Here is a 19222-nt window from a genome sequence, read left to right as displayed (position 1 = left end):
GTCATCATCACATAGCTTAAGCTACCTCACAGGGTTGTTGTGATGGTAAAATGGAGAGGAGGAGAACTGTGTACACCATCTTGAGCTCCTTGGAAGATAAAGGTGGCATATAAGTGTGTGTGTGTGTAATGAATGAATGAATGAATGAATGAATACATAAATGCTTGCCTGCAAGGCAAGGAGCAGGTCACTAGGACTCACAGCCAAGATGGTCAATACCATTTTCTTCCAGGAGAGCTAGCACAGTTATGTTGAGGTCCATGTCAACATATTCTAAGTTCAATAATACTTTGCACTTTGAAAAATCACCCCTCAGAAGCTACTTGTATGCTGTTTTTAAGTATCACAATCTCTGCAGGACTTGCTTAAAGGCATGAAGACAGTGCAGGATTCTCTGTTTGTTCTGCATGAACTGGGGGAACAGCTGAAGCAACAGGTAGACTCCTCTGCAGCAGCAGCTCTCCAGTATGGCCAAGTCTCTCTGAACCAGAATTTATCATCCTTAGAACAGGCTCTGAGCAGGCAGCAATCTATACTACAGGTAGGAAGACCTTACCACACACTTACAGATCCTTCTTTCCCAGTACCTTCCATTGCTCACATAATTCATGTAAGTTTTTAAGTTGATGTTTTGCTGTGATTTTAATACTTTATTGGGAGCCACCCAGAATGGCTGGGGCAACCCAGTCAGATGGGTGGCATAAAATTATTCCTATTATTATTATTTTTTAAGTTGGGATTGTCGTACTGCCTTGTTTAGGACATGATAATAGTAATTATCACTTCTGCAAATGAAACCAGCTTTTGCAGAATAGCATTATTGTCACATTGTTTTAATAGTAGTCACCATATTGAATGACTGGTCTGAAAGTTTTCATCCACAACTATGTCTGCAATGAATGACACCCAAACAATGATATTTGGTCTTTATTTAGCATTTTGCTCTTATTGTGTCTAAAATGGTCACATTATGGATAAGGTGCCCCATGGCAATAGAACAGATGTCTGTGGAAAAGGAGGAGAAGTCTTTGTGCAATGTATGTAGCTCATAAGTTGCTGCATTTTTAAAAAAAGTTTTAATTAATTATGCATGAAATAGGAAACAAAACAAATAAGAAGAAAAAAACAAGAAAAGGGTAGTATATAGATTCTCACAGTTGGTAAAATATCAGGGTGGGAGGGCATGAGGAGACACGTAAAAAAAGAGCCAATAAGAAGTCCATATTTATCTAGCAATCCAGCCAGTACTTGCATATAGCTCTCTGTATAAGTTAACTCCACCTCTAAAAGCTGAGCCATTTAGTTTATTGTTCTCTCCCAACTTGTTGAGACAAGATATCTGCCGTTTCTCTCTCTCTCTCTCTCTCTCTCTCTCTCTCTCTCTCTCTCTCTCTCTTTCTCTCTCTTTCTCTCTCTCATCTCCACTTTTCTTATATAGTTCCTGCATGAATAATGCCTTTGAACGCCAGAAACTGTGATTATTCCATTCTAATTCACCCAAGCTGCAAGATCTGCTAACATACACTGTTACTGGTAGACAATTAGTCAAAAGAAACCCACATTTCATAATTTATGAACTTTCCTTTCCTTTTTTTTCTAATCCAAGGCTGGGGTTCAAGATTACCAGACATTTTCCAAGAGCCTAGGAGGACTAGAGGATTGGATAAAGCAAGCTGAAGAAGTGCTAAAAGAACAAGACCCAAGTAGTTCATCTGATCTGTCCACAATACGGAATAGAATGGAAGAGCTTAAAGTGAGTTAGGACAGAAGCGTGGCTTTTTTTTTTTACTTGTGAAATTTGTCTGATACTAAAGTATGTTTAATGAGAACAAACACTTAAGGGAACCTTTTCCCCAATAAAGTAAACTATGAGTTGTTGTTTTCCAGCAGAACATAAGGATTTAAACTGAATATGTTTTATTGTTGTAATGGATGTGTCTAAAATCTAAAATTGTGCTAAAATATGAAAGGCATCTTACATGAATATCCATAAAAGCACTGATATGTATGTTCATTCTGGTTCTCTGATGATCAGCATCCTAGCACATATGCTCTGATTACTTCTTTGTTCCCTGTCACTATACAGCGCCAGATGTTAAAATTCAGCAGCATGGCACCAGATATGGATCGTCTGAATGAGCTGGGATATAGACTACCCCTGAATGATAAAGAAATCAAAAGGATGCAAAATCTAAATAGGCATTGGTCCATCATTTCGTCACAAACCACAGAAAGATTCAGGTGGGGCAACTTATAAAGGACCAAAGTTTTAACCTGGACTGAATGGAGGTTTAATGTAGCACGGTTAAATAAATTTGATGCTTCCAGGCTTGGTTTTTAAACTTATTCTATAGTTTCATAAGACTGGGAGACTGATTCACTTGTGTTCCTGAAAGCAGAATAATCTCCATTAGTCTTCCCTAACCTGGTACGTTACAGATATTTTTGGACCACAACTGTGCTGGCTGGGGCTTTTTATAATCCATAGTATCTGGAGGGTACCAGGTTGGGAAAGCTAGTTCTGCTTGTTTCTATAAAAATATGTTGTCATGCTTCAGTTTGGCTGCCAACAGGTGCTGCTGCATACTACAGCATGACAACACATTTCAGCACAAATGAAAGGTTGTGGATGGGCAGTTCAAGCAAACTTTGGAGGGGGTAGCCGCAGCAGGCTGCAGCAGCCCTCCTGCCCCTGCCCCAGCTCAACTAGTTCCTCTGCCTGCGAACTTTGGGGCCCTGCTTGAAGTGAGCAGGGGCACAACCCCATGTGTGTGTGCACACAGCGTTAGTACCTGTGAGAAGCTTGAGAAGACTCATTCCTGAAATTGCCCTCCTGTACCCACTTACCTGACAGTAATCTCCTGTACTTACTAGTGAATTTTCTGAAATAGCAACAATGAGCTAATCACTTCATTTATTGAAACGGAGGTTGCTTTGATAAATCAGTTCTTCCAAAATGAAGGTAGCTGTGGGTTTTTGTTTATGAACTAAAGGCACATTTTAAGTGGGGAAAACATATTCTTCTAACATTCAAACTAATGAAATAGGCAAGCAGAAATGTGTGTGTTTATTTACTGTGGTAGTTGTTTTAAATTAATTTTTATGTACGTACTTTTTCTTTTTAAAAAATACCCAGGATGAATAAATAAATAATCTCATTTAGGCCAAAGTGAAGTGAAATGGCTCCCTTAAGAACTGCTGTAAATTTGTTTTAGCAGGCTCTGAGGTGTTACTGAATCACTCTTTTATCCTTGCAGTAAGCTGCAATCCTTCATGCTGCAGCAACAGACCTTCCTAGAAAAATGTGAGACTTGGATGGAATTCTTGGTTCAGACAGAACAGAAATTGGCTGCTGAGATTTCAGGAAACTACCAACATCTTTTGGAACAGCAGAGGGCGCATGAGGCAAGTTGTAATGAAAGAATGAGCAAACTGACAATCCAATCTGTGGCTGGATTGATCAGTGGCTTGTAGATTGCAACCACTGCAACCATAAGCATTTGTTGTTCAAGTGTTAGGTTTTGTCATCTTCCGTACACCTTCTTCACTCATTCCGATTAACTGTGCTATATGTGAGCTGGAAGTCCATTGGTATCAGCCGTAGCAACTGCTGCGTGTGAACCACCATAGGATCTACAGATATGAAGGGTGGTATATATAAATTTAATCAATAATAATGATGATGAAGAAGAATTTCTGCACAATGTACTGTGCAAGATGATTGTAGAGAGTGCTTAGTCTGAGTTCTACAACTAGAAGAGAGTACCTGAGTCAGGTGTTAATTTATTTGAAGTCTTACTTTGTCAAATGATTTTCATAGTTTGATTTGCTCAGTCCATTCCTCATCCACTATCATCCATCTATCTATCTATCATCTATCTATCTATATATCTATCTATCATCTATCTATCTATCTATCTATCATCTAGCTATATTTCATAAAATTTATATACTATTTGGTTGTAAAAACAAACTCAAAGCTGATTACAAAACGATAAAACAAGAAAATCAAGAAAAATTCACAACCGTACTTTAAAACACACAAAAGTTAAAATGCTAAAACATATTACAAATTACTTCAAGTGTTTAAGCATCTGACTAGGCTTATCTAAACATTAATGTTTTTAGAGTACAGTGAAGGCGCTGGCTTGATCTCAGCAGACAGAAAGTTCCAAAGTGCAGGAGCTGCCACACTAAATGATTGAGGACTTAGAAAGGCAAATGGGTATTATATGGTACCTGTAGTTAGCCAATTCTACCCATTGTAGCAGTTGAGTGGGCACATGTGGGGCAAGGCGATCTCCTAGATAAACTGGTCCCAAGTTGTTAAGGGTAAATAACGTGTGATATTTTACTGTATTTTTGGTTTCTATGGAAGCCGCCCAGAGTGGCTGGGGAGGCCCAGCCAGATGGGCGGGGTATAAATAATAAATTATTATTATTATTATTATTATTATTATTATTATTATTATTATTATTATATTATGGGGTACATTACTTTCTTCAAATCCTTATATCATCTATAGGAGATCTGGTTTTGCGTATATATAAAAACTTCAGTTAAATAGATGGCTCTATCTGAGTGTTATTTTTTTCCACAGGGTGACATTGGGGGTTGGGTTGTTGTCTCCTGTTGTCCTCACTGTTGAAAGGTCATAGCCTGAACTGGCAGATCTGTGGTTAATCATATGCAGGATCCTGGGATATTTATTTTTAAAGTGGGTGGGAGGGAAATAATGCCTCAGTAGGTCAGTAACTGAAGCCCTTGGTCATTTTTTAAAAATCTATCAGACTAAACATGCTAATATATCATTGCATATTCCTTCACCTGCAATGTGATTCTTCTGTCTCCATTTTTAAAGTCTTCCATTGTGGAAAGCTAACAGTGGCGCTTATTGCCACCAGAGGTCTCTAGGGAACAGGCTGTAAACATAACGAGGAATGCTCAGCCACGCTATCTTAAAAGTTGAAAAAACAATGTGTTTGTTTGTGTTTAGAATACAGTATGCTTCCAGGGTTTTACCCTTTAAAATGAAGTTTCTTCCCCCTGTTGTGTAACAAAAGATTAAACAAGCAAAAGGAAAATCTCTAGCAAACACTATGTGAAATGTGTTTCTTATACATCATAGAAAGGAACATACTATCGTTAATATAAAAACAGGATTAAAAATTTGGTGCTCTCAATTTTCACGGCATAGACCAAATAACCAGAAAACCACAAAAACAACAACAACCCAGACACTTTGATCCTGATTGCTTAACTAGTCATCCAGGCTTTGGAAAACTGTACTTAGGTCAATTGGTACCAATAACCAGTTACTTTGTTTGTTTAGAGCAGTCTGTTAAAAAAGCTGAATTCTAAGAATACTGACTAAGTGGAAAAATTGTTTTGGAGCCAAATGCTTCAGTGTCCTTAAGCTTATTTGATTCCCCCCCCTTTTTTTCTTCTTTTTTAAACTTCTAACACGCTAGCTATTCCAAGCAGAGATGTTTAGTCGGCAGCAGATTTTACATTCCATCATCATGGATGGTCAGCACCTTCTTGAGCAAGGACAGGTGGATGACAGGTAAGAATGTGCAGAACTTGACTCTTTATAATTCTGCAGAATTTTTCTCTGCTCTACTCAAAGTGTCAACCACATAAAGTGCAAAATTTGTTGGATTTTCTGAACACATGCCTCTGTGTTTTTTCCGCTGAAAAAGCAGTTGCTCAGATAGCAGTAGGTCAGCACAGGACTGCTGGCATTTTGCACACACAAATGTGTACACACTAATTCCAGCTACACCACAATTTCCATTCTGTTTTGCTGCACAGAAGCTTCCACAGCCAGCTGGTGGGTGGGCTGAAGGGTTTTGTTGTTGATTTGTTTCCACTGCTTTCTTGTACAACCATTTGGACATCCAGCTGCCAATTGTGTTCTTCTTCAAATGAAAGTTAAATTGGATAGTTCATTCAGAAGAATAGCCTGGGAAATTGTCCACAGCAGCAGATACAATATTCAGATTATTGTAGTATACCTAATGAGAGCATTTCATTTTTCCTTACATTCATTATTTGTGCTAACACAAATTGCCAGGGAAAAATAGGCTCCCCCTGCCTTTTCCTAGAAGAACTTTCTTATAACCTTTACAACTAGAATACTGGAAGAGACTTCTGGATCAGACCAAAATCCAGCCTCCATGGCCTGCGGAATGCCCCCAAGCAGAGTCTGAACACATTAACACTCTTTGCACTTGGGATTCCCAGCAGCTAGTCTGTAGAGACATTGTGCTTCCAACTGGAGTACATCCCCATGATAACTAGTAGCCATTGACAGACTTATCCTTCATGACATGGTCTAATCCTCTTTTAACACTGTCCAGTTTTGTGGCCGTCACTATCTCCTCTGGTAGCAAATTCCAAAAGTTTAGAAGTACTTCCTTTTGTCTGTCCTGACTTTCAGCATTGAGCTATATTGGGTGATCCCAGGTTCTAGTGGTGTGAAAGAGGGAGAAAAGCTTTGGGGGCGTCCATTTTCTCCACACCATGCATAATTTAATTATTTTATATTCCCTCTTACTCAACTGAAAAGCTCCCATTGGTGTAACCTTTCCTCATAGGGGAGTTGCTTTCTTAAGGATGTCAGCTGGGCCCTGTGTGTTACCATTGTTGATCTAGTAGTCTATCTGTAACACCTAGGACTTTTTCTCGTGATACCACTGTTGGCCATAGTTCCTTGTGTTCCTCTCCTGGAAAAAGTTAGTTCAGGCCCAGTGATCTGAAATTGTATATTTTATTGTTGTAAGCTTCCATGGAGCCTTATGGTAAAGGGTGGATAAGAAATAAAAGAAAATAAATCTTCCACAGTGAAGACAGCTAGAAATAATTTTTTTCCTCCTTTAGCATCCTTTTGGACTCCCTTTTCAAAAGTCCAATTGACTCTCTAATGAAGGTGAAGTTGGAAGATGTGGGAGATGTAAATGCTGGGTTTAAGCTTGTTAGGCACTGGGGGAAAATATTAGGCAACAAAAGTTCTTCTTGAATGCTGCTTTTCTTTCTGAAGTAGTGCTATGCCATTATTTTTCTTCAGTTCATTATTGTGCTTTTTAAAAACTGAACTTTGTAAGAGATCACAGTCTGACCAACTTTTGTTTATCCCTCTTTTTCCTCCATCTTACTGATATGTGCAAGCAGTTGTGTGCATTGCCAAGCAGCACAAAAAGGAATAAACTTCATCAAAATACTCTTTTTCAGCTTGTGCTTTATCAATGTACTTAGGTGATTGTTCATGTCAGTTACTCAGATGGAAAAATCAGAAGTGACCAGGAGGAACTGCTAGCTGCGGCAAACTTTGCATGTGTTGATTTCAAAAATTACTTTTGACATTCTTAACCTTCAGTCAGAAGGAAGATGGAGCAGAGTGAACCTAAAGAACAATCACAGGGATGCTTTCATCCCTAGAGTGTTGAGGAAAATACACTTCAGTAAAAATGTTTCTCATAGAAATACTCTGGTCTAGACAAAACATACAAGTGTTTATATGCTGATAAATACTTTAGCCAAGATGACTAAATTGCCATGTCTAGCAATAAAATGGAATATATGTATACAGGACATATCAGAAGCCTGGTGGAATTTTGCGGTCTTTACTATCTTACCCTTGAACTTTGTTTTTGTTTGCTCCTCATCTGCCCTCATTGATTCTTTCAAAGAAATTTACAGATACTCTGTGGTATCACAATGAAACCTTAGAGACAAAGGTACTGACTATTCCAGCTGCCTTAGCTTTAGCTCCTCTGATCACACCAGAAGTACGGTAATAAGACCTTAGAATTGGAGCTCTGACATCAACCAGTTTTTGTTAAATTAAAGCATATCATGTTCACAGACACTACAGTTTTGGAAGCTCTCTTGGTGCTGTTTGGCTGAATGACAGATATCAAAATCCTTCATTTTGTGCCCTTTCTTCTTATAGGGATGAGTTTAATCTGAAACTGGCCCTCCTCAGTAATCAGTGGCAGGGGGTGATTCGCAGAGCCCAGCAGAGGCGGGGCATAATTGACAGTCAGATTCGCCAATGGCAACGCTACAGAGAGATGGCAGAGAAATTGCGCAAGTGGCTGGTGGAAGTGTCTGGTCAGACAGCAACTGGACTGGGCAATGTTCCTATACCACTGCAGCAGGCTAGAGCATTGCTGGATGAAATGCAGGTAAACCTTGGCAGGCCCTTAAAGTTATAAAACCGGAATTAAGTGCAATTTTTGCTGTAAGTAAAAAGTGAATACATTCATCAGTTGTAGCCACAATTGGTATAAAATACATACAAAGGATGTCATCAAAAATATCAGCCTAGCATCTGGCTGATTCCCCATTAGCCATACCTAATTGCTGCTTATTCCCCAGATTTGCTGTGAATGGCTTGTTCCAGGTACACTTCTTTGGTGTACCTCTTTAGGGAGTCCTTGAACCTTAATGCTTACCAGCAGAGTTCAAATCTTATATACAGATTCATAGTGTAGATAGGTATGAAGTATTGGGAGTTTGTAGTAACTGGGATAAAAGAAGACAATGAAAGGAGTCTCTCCTGCAGTTGTGCTGATAAACAGTAAAAGAAAAGGATAATAGCTCTAAAGTTCTGAAACTGAATATAGGGAAAGGGAAGGGAGGCATCAGACACTATTTCTGAAGGGTAGCTGATGCTACAGCATTCCTGTATTTCAGGCATCCCCAACCTTTGGCCCTCCAAATGTTTTGGACTACAATTCCCATCATCCCTGACCACTGGTCCTGTTAGCTAAGGATCATGGGAGTTGTAGGCCAAAACATCTGGAGGGCCGCAGGCTGGGGATGCCTGCTGTATTTTGTCAGTGCTTCATGAGAGAAACTGGGAGACCGATGTAAATTGCTGAGCATTCTAAGGAAGAGTGAAATGTAATTATTATTTTTTTAAAAGGCTTTGAACATATTTTGGTAACATATTTTTAAACTATCATTTTCAATATATGGGGTGGCAGTAGTGGGAGGCATGTGTGTAGAGGGATAAAAGAGGGGGAAGGGGGAAATTTTGGGAAAGATACAGAGAAAAATAGAAAGGATTCATAAAAAAAGAGAAGGGAGAACAGAAAAGAAAGAGAGAGGAAAGAGAAAATAGGTTATTTTTTCCCTTTCTTCCATGCCCTGAGGAACAGCAAATGAAATTGTTGGTAGGTGTCTCTTTATTGTAGATACTACTAGTTCTTTCTTTGACATAAGACAGGTAACTCTTGCAAAAAAAAATCATCTTTAGATAAAAAGAATAAGAGTACTTATAATAGTTTGGGATTTAGAATAGTTCTGATCCATCAAAGAAAGTATTGTGGGGGGAAACAGAATGATGCTAGAAGAATGTCATTGGTCTTCACAGCTTAAAGAAAAGGTTCTCCTTCGCCAGCAAGGAAGCTACATCTTAACAGTGGAAGGAGGGAAGCAGCTATTACTCTGTGCTGATGGTGAGACAGAAACATCCCTACAGTCTGAACTTTCAGAAATCCAGGAGTGCTGGAAATTGGCTAGCCTCAAACTTGAGGAACAGAAGAAACAGCTTACATTCTTGTTAAAAGTAAGTTTACTTAATGAATTCACCACTTCAAATAATGCTGTTTTATTATGCCTCTGTGAGAAAGACAAAGTCACTGACCCCAGCTCTGTCCATGTCTCTGTTCATAACTGCCTTCTCATATCAGGGGTGGGGGACCTGTGGCTTTCCAGGTGTTGCTGGACTACAACTCCAATCATCCCTGCTCATGTTGGCTGAGGTGTGGGAGAGTTGGAGTCCATCAACAACTAGAGGGACCCATGTCCCCCCAGCCCTGCTTTATATAATGAGAACAAGATCTCATCTCTGCTTTACATGATTATGTGCAAACTAGTTAAAACACTTGGAGTAACTTTGAGGGAAGCATTGGCCAATTGCATCACTTTTCTTTTCTTTTCTTTTTGCATATTCTCTGTATTCTTTCCTTGCCCAGATTCTGAAAATTACATTCATATTGTCTTTCCCCACACCCTCTCCCTTCAGGACTGGGAGAAATGTGAGAAAGGCATAGCAGATTCTCTGGAAAAGTTAAAATCCTTCAAGAAGAAGCTCTCCCAGCCACTGCCAGACCATCATGATGAACTCCACACAGAACAGATTCGTTGTAAGGTAAAAACACTCCTGCATAAGGGACTCTGGCCCCAAAGGAGATGCTATATAGCTGCAATGGCATAAAAGTGGCTGCGGCAGCCATTGTTCAGAAAATGAGGCAGGCTAGCTTATACTACTGGGCCACAGAGTCAAACCAGATGGGGGGGGGCTTGATCAGATGTCCCAACATCTCAAGTTTTGCTTAAAATCAGGCCTATAGAAGGGCTCCAGGTTTGATCAGATCAGCTGTGCTGGGGGAAGGATGTTTCAAAGCCAGAATGTTTGAATTGAGCCAAAGAACCAGAACCCAGATACTTGTTTTTTGTTGCTATTATTTATGATAGGAAGCTTTTGATAACTATTTTTATTTAATTATAATGATTTAATGTTAGAAAAGGATTTCTCTTCTATAGTACTGCACAGAATCACCAAAAGCAAATAATAAATGTGTATTTCTCAAATATTCCAATGCCTCATAGAATTTCTTCTTCCAATCCAGGAGCTAGAGAGTGCTGCTGAGGGGTGGACAGATGATCTTGCCCACCTAGCTCTGCTGAAGGAGACTCTGTCCTCTTTTATCAGTGCAGACGATATATCAGTTCTCAATGAGCGCATTGAACTACTGCACAGACAATGGGAAGAGCTGTGTCACCAGGTAAAGTAGTATAAGTCATTGGGGGGAATGGGAGGGGGGCATTCATCATTAGGTTACACCAAACCTTTAGGTCAGAGCAGAGAACCAGTGTGGTGTAACATCTGGAGTGTTGGGTTTAGATGTGGGAAATTTGGGTTAGAATTTCCTGCTCAAAAAGGAAGCTCTCTTGAGCAGCCTTGATATAGCTCCAGGAGCTGCTTGAATAAAAGTTAGTATGTAAATGTGTAATAAAGAGACATAGTCCCATTGGCTGAAAATCTTATGGGGTTGTCTTAGACACAAATGGAGCTCTGTTGGGACTCTTTGTATGGACTTCTGTGAATAGACAGTAGACTTTACTTGAGATTGAATCCCAGCTACATGTGCCTGCTCCCCACCCGTTCCCTTTCTTTGTATTTGTTTATCTGTAGTTCTGTTTTGTATAATAGTCTATTGAAATTGTTCAAAAATAAATGTATAAATTGGGGACGGGGAATACAAATGGGGCTTCCATATGATACTGCTTTTGTTATAGAAAGGTCTGAACGCATGAACAGCATGCAGAACAATTGTGGGATTAGTTTCAATTTTGAGTAGAAAACAGCATCATTTAAAAATAATAATAACAAACCCTCTTAAACCAGTAAGCAACTTCCAGTGCAATATGAGAACCAGTAAGAAGTTACAGACAGTTGCACCAGCCCAGAAAGCCCCTAACTTTATTCATTCAATTAGAAAAAGTAAGGATTGACATGCTACAAACTTAGACTTAGCAGCCTTTTGCCATCTGATGGTTATACTGTGCGCTAGAGGAGAATTTACAAGCAAGGTTGCTAGAACCACACTTTTGCTAATGCTAGTGTGTGGAGAACCGCAAAAGGAAATGGGGTATCATTTCATCTTAGCTTAAAATACACAAAAACGGGGGCCTGCTGCAGTCATTTTATGAAGTGTTCACTTCCTCAGTGGAGAAGCTTATGTAAACTCAGAAGGAGCTGCACTTATAGAAAAGATGAAACAGCTGCAGTAAGTAGGATGCCGTTAGATTGTAGTCATACAATTGTCTTGAAAAATAGCAGGGCATTTTCTCTCAAGATCTTCTTGAATCTTCCTAATCTTCCTTTAGTCTACATTTTAAGATCAAAACAGAGTACTTATGATTTCATACGCAGGGGTCATCTTGTTAAACCAGACACCTATTATTTTCATGCTGTACTATCCCCCCAAGACTTACTGCTTATTGCTTTTTTGATGTCATCCTTCATGTCTTTAGGTATGTTGGCTAGAAAAGGACAAGCAAATCCATGGGACTTGTGGCTTGTGGGCATATTACTTGTATATAATCTGGTGCCAATAGTGGCCATATTTATGGATTGAGTTGCCAATTTACTTGCATGGCTTTTATTTTTAAAATGCCTGTTGGGCAAATACAGTTTAAATTATTAGTGTGAGCAGTAAAAGTATTTCAGTCTAGATCTGCAGTGACTTAAAGTTTGCCTCAGGTCTCATTTCATGATGAAGTCTTCCTCACATGCCAAATGTTAAGATAATTTTTGTCCTCCCCCCCCCCAAATCTAAAGTATGAATTCAAATAGCAACTCTCTGTTTCATGTTAACTCAAGGCAAACCTAGACTGGCCTCCTATATTTATTTATTTTTATGTATATATGTGTGTGTGTGAAGAAAAAATATAAAACAGTTAATTAAAACAATCTCCAAGCAGTGTACATAAAACAATATAAAATCAGCAAATGTAAAATAAAACCCATGTATACATAACTAAATTATGTATCTGGGTTGGATTGCTGAAATCATTTTATTTTATGTTAGCAGGCATCTAAAACAGTATAGCAAGGGTGCCTGCCTAATGTCAATAAACAGGGAGTACCAAGGCCTTGCTGCTGCCACACAGAAATATTGACTTGTAGGAAGGTTCTAGGACACCCTTTCAGCTTATATGGGGATGTCCTTACCTCACCACACCTAGGACAGTAGAACAGAGCCTGTGCATAATACTGAAGACTACAGTTCATCTTTGTGTGACCTCACCACACCTAGGACAGTAGAACAGAGCCTGTGCATAATACTGAAGACTACAGTTCATCTTTGTGTGACCTCCAGTATTTGAGGATGCCTTCCCGACTTAAATGGGATTTGATCCAGAAGTATCCTGAGATTAACCATGATCATTAAGCTGTTAAAGGAGTCGTGAAAGGTTTTGTCTGCACTTCAGTGCAGAAACACCTGTACAGCAGCTCAAGGACTCTGTTTTTGTCACAGTGTGATTTTTAAAAATTTATTTCCTTTTACACATTTTTAAAGGTTTCCTTGAGACGGCAGCAGGTGAGTGAGAGACTGAATGAGTGGGCAGTCTTCAGTGAGAAGAACAAGGAGCTCTGTGAATGGTTGACACAAATGGAGAGTAAGGTTTCCCAGAATGGCGATATCCTCATTGAAGAAATGATAGAAAAACTCAAAAAGGTACAGTGCTTCTGAATTTTTTTTGTAGACCTTTCTTCAAACATTCTCAGTTTAGACAGTTACATTAAGCTAGGTAAGCACTTGGAAATAATCTAGTGTAATAATTTGTGTTTGTATTTCATTCTTATTATGTCATTGCTGCTAGGTAAGCAATAGGAAGGAACATTGTTTTTAGCTACTGTATGATTTAAATGTTCTGCAAGGCTTTGTTGAAACAAGCATAACAAAGTACCTGTTTTATTATAGTCTTCAGCTGGAGGGTGTTATGAATAAGCTTTATGATCTCTCTCAATCCCTCTGTCATCCAGGATTATCAAGATGAAATTGCGGTCGCTCAAGAGAATAAAGTCCAGCTCCAGCAAATGGGAGAGCGACTTGCTAAAGCAAGCCATGAAAGCAAAGCTTTGGAGATTGAGTACAAACTTGGCAAGGTCAATGACAGATGGCAGCATCTTCTGGATCTCATTGCAGCCAGGTAAAATAGATGGTGCTTGTGTTGGTGATCATCACAGCAGGTTAAACACGAAGTTGAAGCTTTACCTTAACCAACCATCATCCTTCTTACTTACTGTCCTTCTTTCTTGGCATTTATTCTTCATGATTCATAGTACCTGACATATAATGCCTGTGTTTGTTTTGAAATTTGATACTGGCGCTCAACCTATAACTGCATATATTGTAAGGGTATCTAGGCTGCTTTCAGGCTGTGGCTTTTTTGCAGGTATGATTCAACTGTATACCTGCAAATTTAGGTTACACAATTGAAATGCATCTGGGGCTCTTATGTAACAACCCCTGCCCCCCCCCCATTATTATTTTTGTGGGTAAAAAAAAATGAACACAAGACAAGACAGTGCAGAATCAATCTGCAGCGAGTGTTTATTTTCAAAATGAAACCAGTTTCTCAAGAAGCGCTTTTAGAGACAAAACAATACATCTATTTTTTATTTGTTTATTGCATTTCTATACCACCTTTATCTTCCAAGGATCTCAAGGTGGTGTACACGGTTCTTCTCTTCCCCATTTCATCCTCACAACAATCTTGTGAGGTAGGATAGGCTAAGAGATGGTGACAGTGACTGGTCCAAGGTCACCCAGGGAATTTCATGGCGGAGTGGGAATTCGAACCCTGCTCTCCCAGGTCTTATTCCAACACTCTAACCATTACTCCACACTAGATTTAGATTGTGTGTATGACTGCATAGGGGAAAAAACCAAGTACTCAGTCTTCATTGATTCTAGAATGAAAAGTGTGTATGCAGCTAGAGTCAGCAGTCTGGCTATCATTGCTCTGAATCCTTGCCCTATGCTGTGCGAAACTCTGCAAGGTGTAGCCAACCTTCCTCAAACTGGTGCCCTCCACATGTTTTGGACTCCTATGCCCATCAGCCCCAGTCAGCATGGCCAGCGGACAGGGATCATAGAATCATAGAATTGTTGAGTTGGAAGGGACCCTGAGGATCATCTAGTCCAACCCCCTGCAATGCAGGAATATGCAGCTGTCCCATACGGGGATCAAACCTGCAACCTTGGCATTGTCAGTATCACACTCTAACCAGCTGAGCTATCCAACAGACAGTAATGATGGGAGTTTGTCCAAAACTTTTAGAGGGCAACTGGTTGGTAAAGTCTACTCTAGCCATTGTGGCCATTTTTACAGAATTTACTCTCCTGTAAAGGTTTGGATTTTTCAAAGCAGATGCCAACACAGAGACATTAGTCTCATTATAACAGGAAGTGGTATTTCTTACAACACCTGTTTGGCTCCTCAGGATGTGGTTTTATAGAAAACAGTAGACCTAGAGCTGTACATGCATTCTGAAACCAATTTTGTTTATTTTGTACAAATGGTCTGCAGAACAGTATCTCCAGATTTATCAATCCTATAAAGGGCAGTAGCTGGCCACTCAATAAGTCCAAAGGCCATTTTTACACACACACAATCCTGCTTAGAATGCTTTCTAATGCATTCCTAATTTAACTAAATGAGTTGCTTCAGTGAAGCTATTTGGGTTCTGCTGCTTCCTCTCAAACCTCCCAAATGTTTTGCTCTATTTCAACTGTGTCATCACAGTTCAGCAGTTCATAGAACACTGATCTGCTTTCATGAAGTCCTCAATGGTGGCTGCACCATTTTGTCAGGCCAGGGAGGCAGCTTCTCCCTCACTGCACCTTTACTGTCCATTTCCCCAGGTCAAGGAGGCTGGAGTTTAGATGAGAGCTGTTGCCTCATCAGTGAAGCAGCTTAGACTGGGAGCTTATGAAGGCACTGGAGGCCCCCCTGCTTCCTGGCTCTCAGCCAGGCCGCGACTGAAGCAGGTGTTTCCATGTGCTTGTCCCTCCTCCTGAGTAGCTCTGAAGTTCCTGCCGGCTGGTTGGAGCAGGGGTATCTGGATCCTTTGGCTCTTTGGGAACACTGCTGGAGGGTACTGTTCTGCTTGTTGCTCCAAGTACAGGCTTTATGTCACCTCATGAGAATGAATGATAGCCATTCATGCCTAGAAGGAAAAAGCAAAGACAAAGTGGAGTGGAGCTAATTCTATTTAGGTATATAAGGCATATCTTGTCTTTCTCAGCTATGCCCCACATTAAAACCAGGTTATTTTGTCTCATGGAACTTTTTAGGAAACTCTCTAAGCCAGCCTAAATCTCTGTGCCATGCTCCTTCTCTGGGCAGTTTGCCCTAAGCAACCATGTATGGACCTAGAGAGGTTCTGTTTTTTTGTACCATGTATATATTTTTTAAAATTCCATTTCATAAGGAGCCTAACTTCAACATCTGGGGTGGGGAGGGAGGAGATGGTTAGAGGCACTGCAACATGTATGTCTCTCCAAATATACATGGCAATTGGTCTTTTTCACTTCTAACGTGCTAGAGGGCAAATTAGTGGTGGGGACTGGAATTGCAGCTGGGGAGGGAAGGCTTAAGCCCCACCTAGCACTGGCTATTACCCATCCTCCCCACCACTCTGAGGTGCCTCGTATTTTCTTTTTAGAATCCTTGGCATAATTGCTAATCACATAATCATTGCAACATGTAGTAAGACCCTAAGCTTTAGAGCCCTGTTGCCAGATCTTGTGGCAGTAATTAGATGCTTTCCTTTGTTTATTTTGAAGCTGCTGCCAGTTTCTTTGTGTGGTCTTCAATCCTAGCGCTTTGAGAGAGGGATTGTAACTCTGTGAACACGTTCTCGATATCCCATGCAACTTTGCAAACCTTTATCATGCAGCTGTTCATAATATTTTCTCTACACTCATCCTTCCCATCTAACCCGTCCTTATAAGGAACCTGTTGCAGTGCAACAAGTGGGTTATTTTGATTCCCTTCCCCCTCACCTTTTTGAGCAGGGGCAAGGAACCTCAGACTCGGGGGCTGAACAAGGCCGCTCAGACCTCTTTATCTGGCCTTTGAGACTATTCCCAGGCCCTTCACCAGCCTTTCTCAAATTCTTTTGCCTGGTCTGGAATGTGTCCTTGGACTGTGATAAGGCCTCTCGCTTGCCTGGGTGGAAAAGTGTGTTTCTGTGTATACATCTTCCGCTTTCTCATGGCTTGGATGTAGTCTACTGCACAAGGTGAAAGTCACATTGTTGCTCCACTCACTTTTGCCTCCAGACGTTCCCACCGCTGGCATGAGGGTGTTGTGGTCCTTGGGCTCAGAAAGCTTTCCCATGCCTGTGTTACGATATCTGTTTTTGAATCCCATCAGGTTATTTCACCTGTCTCCTCTTTCCTTGATTACCTGTATTTATATAGCAGTACACCTGCCTATGGAGATTAGTATCATACTGCCCCTTTATGGATATTCCCAGGTGGATAACAACCTTTCTCCTTTGATTTTAAATGTGACTTGTTCATCTTAACCCTTTGTTACGGTTGCCACCGCATATCTCAGTATCCTTCATCTTTTTCTCAGTTTAACTTCAAATAATAGCTTTGGTTAAGTTTAGGACAAAGTGTAGCTTGAAGACCCAGATGAAAAGTGAAAACAAAGCAGAATATACTTTATTTAAGTTTGCTCTTAATATAAGCAGATGGTGATGTTTGTATGTACTTGCGTAACTAGGTGGTTAATTTCACTTTGTTACAGCTACTTCAAATAGGAATGTGTGGACCAAAAGGATGCTGTTGCTTTAAGTGGGGCTGCATGCACAGCAAGGGATGCTTGTCATTTGAAAAAGATTGCCATGTGAGCTACACTTCCACCTTTAATCTGTAACACTCCTTCCCCCAGTTAACACTCAACTAGTAGGCATGAAGGACTTTTAGATTCAAAACCTTTATACATTCTTATAATAAAAAGTCTACTACAGAAACAATATGGCTTCTCCACAAGCAACAAGAAGTGTCTACAACATTTCAATCAACAATGTTGAAATTAAATATTTATTTAATTTGCATCCTTCCTTCCCTCTCAAAGGGGCCAAGGTGGCAAGCATTGAATGTTTATTCTGTACCAGCAATGACCGTTTTGCACAGGGGTTGTGTTCCTCACCCCTGTGCACGTTGGCAGAGCATGTGTGAGCCTGCTCCATCCCTTTGCAGTCCCTACCAGGTTGCAGCAATGTGTGCATGCACAGTCTCACATACTTGCATGGTCATTGCCTGTACTGACATCAGATGGTTTCAATAGTGCCCCTCCGCTGAATAAAGGCCTAGGTCCATTGCAGCCCCCATGATCCTCTGATATGTTCCAGAGCAGGCTTCCTCAACCTCGGCCCTCCAGATGTTTTGGACTACAATTCCCATCATCCCTGACCACTGGTCCTGCTAGCTAGGGATCATGGGAGTTGTAGGCGAAAAACATCTGGAGGGCCAAGGTTGAGGAAGCCTGTTCCAGAGGATTGGGAACCCCTTTGGAACAGAGTGGGAGATAGTACAGGGAGCTGCAGGAGGGAGGAGAGGTCAGCAAAAAGTGTCTCCCTCCCACTCCCAAGATTGAATCCATTGCTGAATCAAAGAAACTTCCATTTGCGGAGGATAAAACCCAATATGATATTGGCTACTGAAACTGGATCAGCTCGCTGACTCTGAATATTGGGATTCTAGGTGATGAAAGGTGGTGTATAAAAATAAACAATACCTCATTGTAAATTTTATTTTTAATCCCTTTTGTTGCAATTGCTAATATTGAATTTTTCCTTATTAATAATATGGTCTGCACATGCACAAATTCTGGCTGGGGATGTACAACTCTCCATCCCGAAAGAGGTGGAAGGTTTCCCCCCAAAAGGCACTTGAGACTCACCCACTCAATTCCTGTCTCCCATTTTCCCCTCCTACCCTGAATGCAGAAGTGCTCACCTTTGGCTAAGCAAAGTGAAAAGCAAAGAAGGCAGTGGATGGAACATAGGAACCTGCCTTATACAGAGTCAGATCACTATTCCATCTAGCCCAATATTGTCTTCAATGCTGCATTCAGGTGCTCCCATTGGTGAATCTGCATAGCCTCAACCTCAACACTGCCCCCCTCCATGTAAACAGCAGCAACATCGCTGCCAGGAGGCTGTTGCTTTGGCTCCACCATACCAGGTGATCTGCTCTTCTGCAGAACACCCCTATAAATCATTCACTTTTCGTTTTAAAACTTCTTTTGTTGATATCAAAGGAATCAATCAATAAGAACCAGCTATTTTAACATTTCAAACTTGTTTTCCGATTCAAAGGAATATAGTATTTCTAAAACCACCTTGTAATTCATTTGGTTGATTGGGTAGATAAAAATACATTCAGTAAAAATAAATAAATTATGATTTCCCTCCCCCACAAAATAGAGTGTCCATGTCTATCATTTTTAAACACATTTTAAATTCCCTTGCTGTCAGTATAAGTGTTACATATGTGCTTGTGTGCCTCTCATTAATACCAATGGGACTTGCTTCACTGTGGCTGGTTTGTGCCCAAGTTTATTGATATTCATTCGGAGGGGTAGTGCATAAAATCATTAAACAAGGAACGTGCT

At 40.3% G+C, this 19222-nt stretch overlaps 1 protein-coding gene across 2 annotated transcripts in view; it reads left to right on the top strand.

Annotated features, from left to right (window-relative positions):
* Positions 1-19222, top strand: part of SYNE1 (spectrin repeat containing nuclear envelope protein 1) — a 302115-nt gene that overhangs the window by 237315 nt on the left and 45578 nt on the right. For both annotated transcript variants that reach the window (XM_053382199.1, XM_053382197.1), the window contains 11 exons: positions 359-541; positions 1607-1753; positions 2087-2241; positions 3258-3405; positions 5473-5567; positions 7956-8190; positions 9384-9578; positions 10038-10163; positions 10645-10800; positions 13102-13260; positions 13569-13735. In XM_053382199.1, coding sequence (XP_053238174.1) covers positions 359-541; positions 1607-1753; positions 2087-2241; positions 3258-3405; positions 5473-5567; positions 7956-8190; positions 9384-9578; positions 10038-10163; positions 10645-10800; positions 13102-13260; positions 13569-13735 — 1766 coding nt within the window. The remainder of the gene's footprint in view (positions 1-358; positions 542-1606; positions 1754-2086; positions 2242-3257; positions 3406-5472; positions 5568-7955; positions 8191-9383; positions 9579-10037; positions 10164-10644; positions 10801-13101; positions 13261-13568; positions 13736-19222) is intronic.

The sequence above is a fragment of the Podarcis raffonei genome, chromosome 3 (assembly GCF_027172205.1).
Source record: "Podarcis raffonei isolate rPodRaf1 chromosome 3, rPodRaf1.pri, whole genome shotgun sequence".
NCBI classification, from domain to species: Eukaryota; Metazoa; Chordata; class Lepidosauria; order Squamata; family Lacertidae; genus Podarcis; species Podarcis raffonei.
This window is presented reverse-complemented; position numbering and strand designations above follow the sequence as displayed.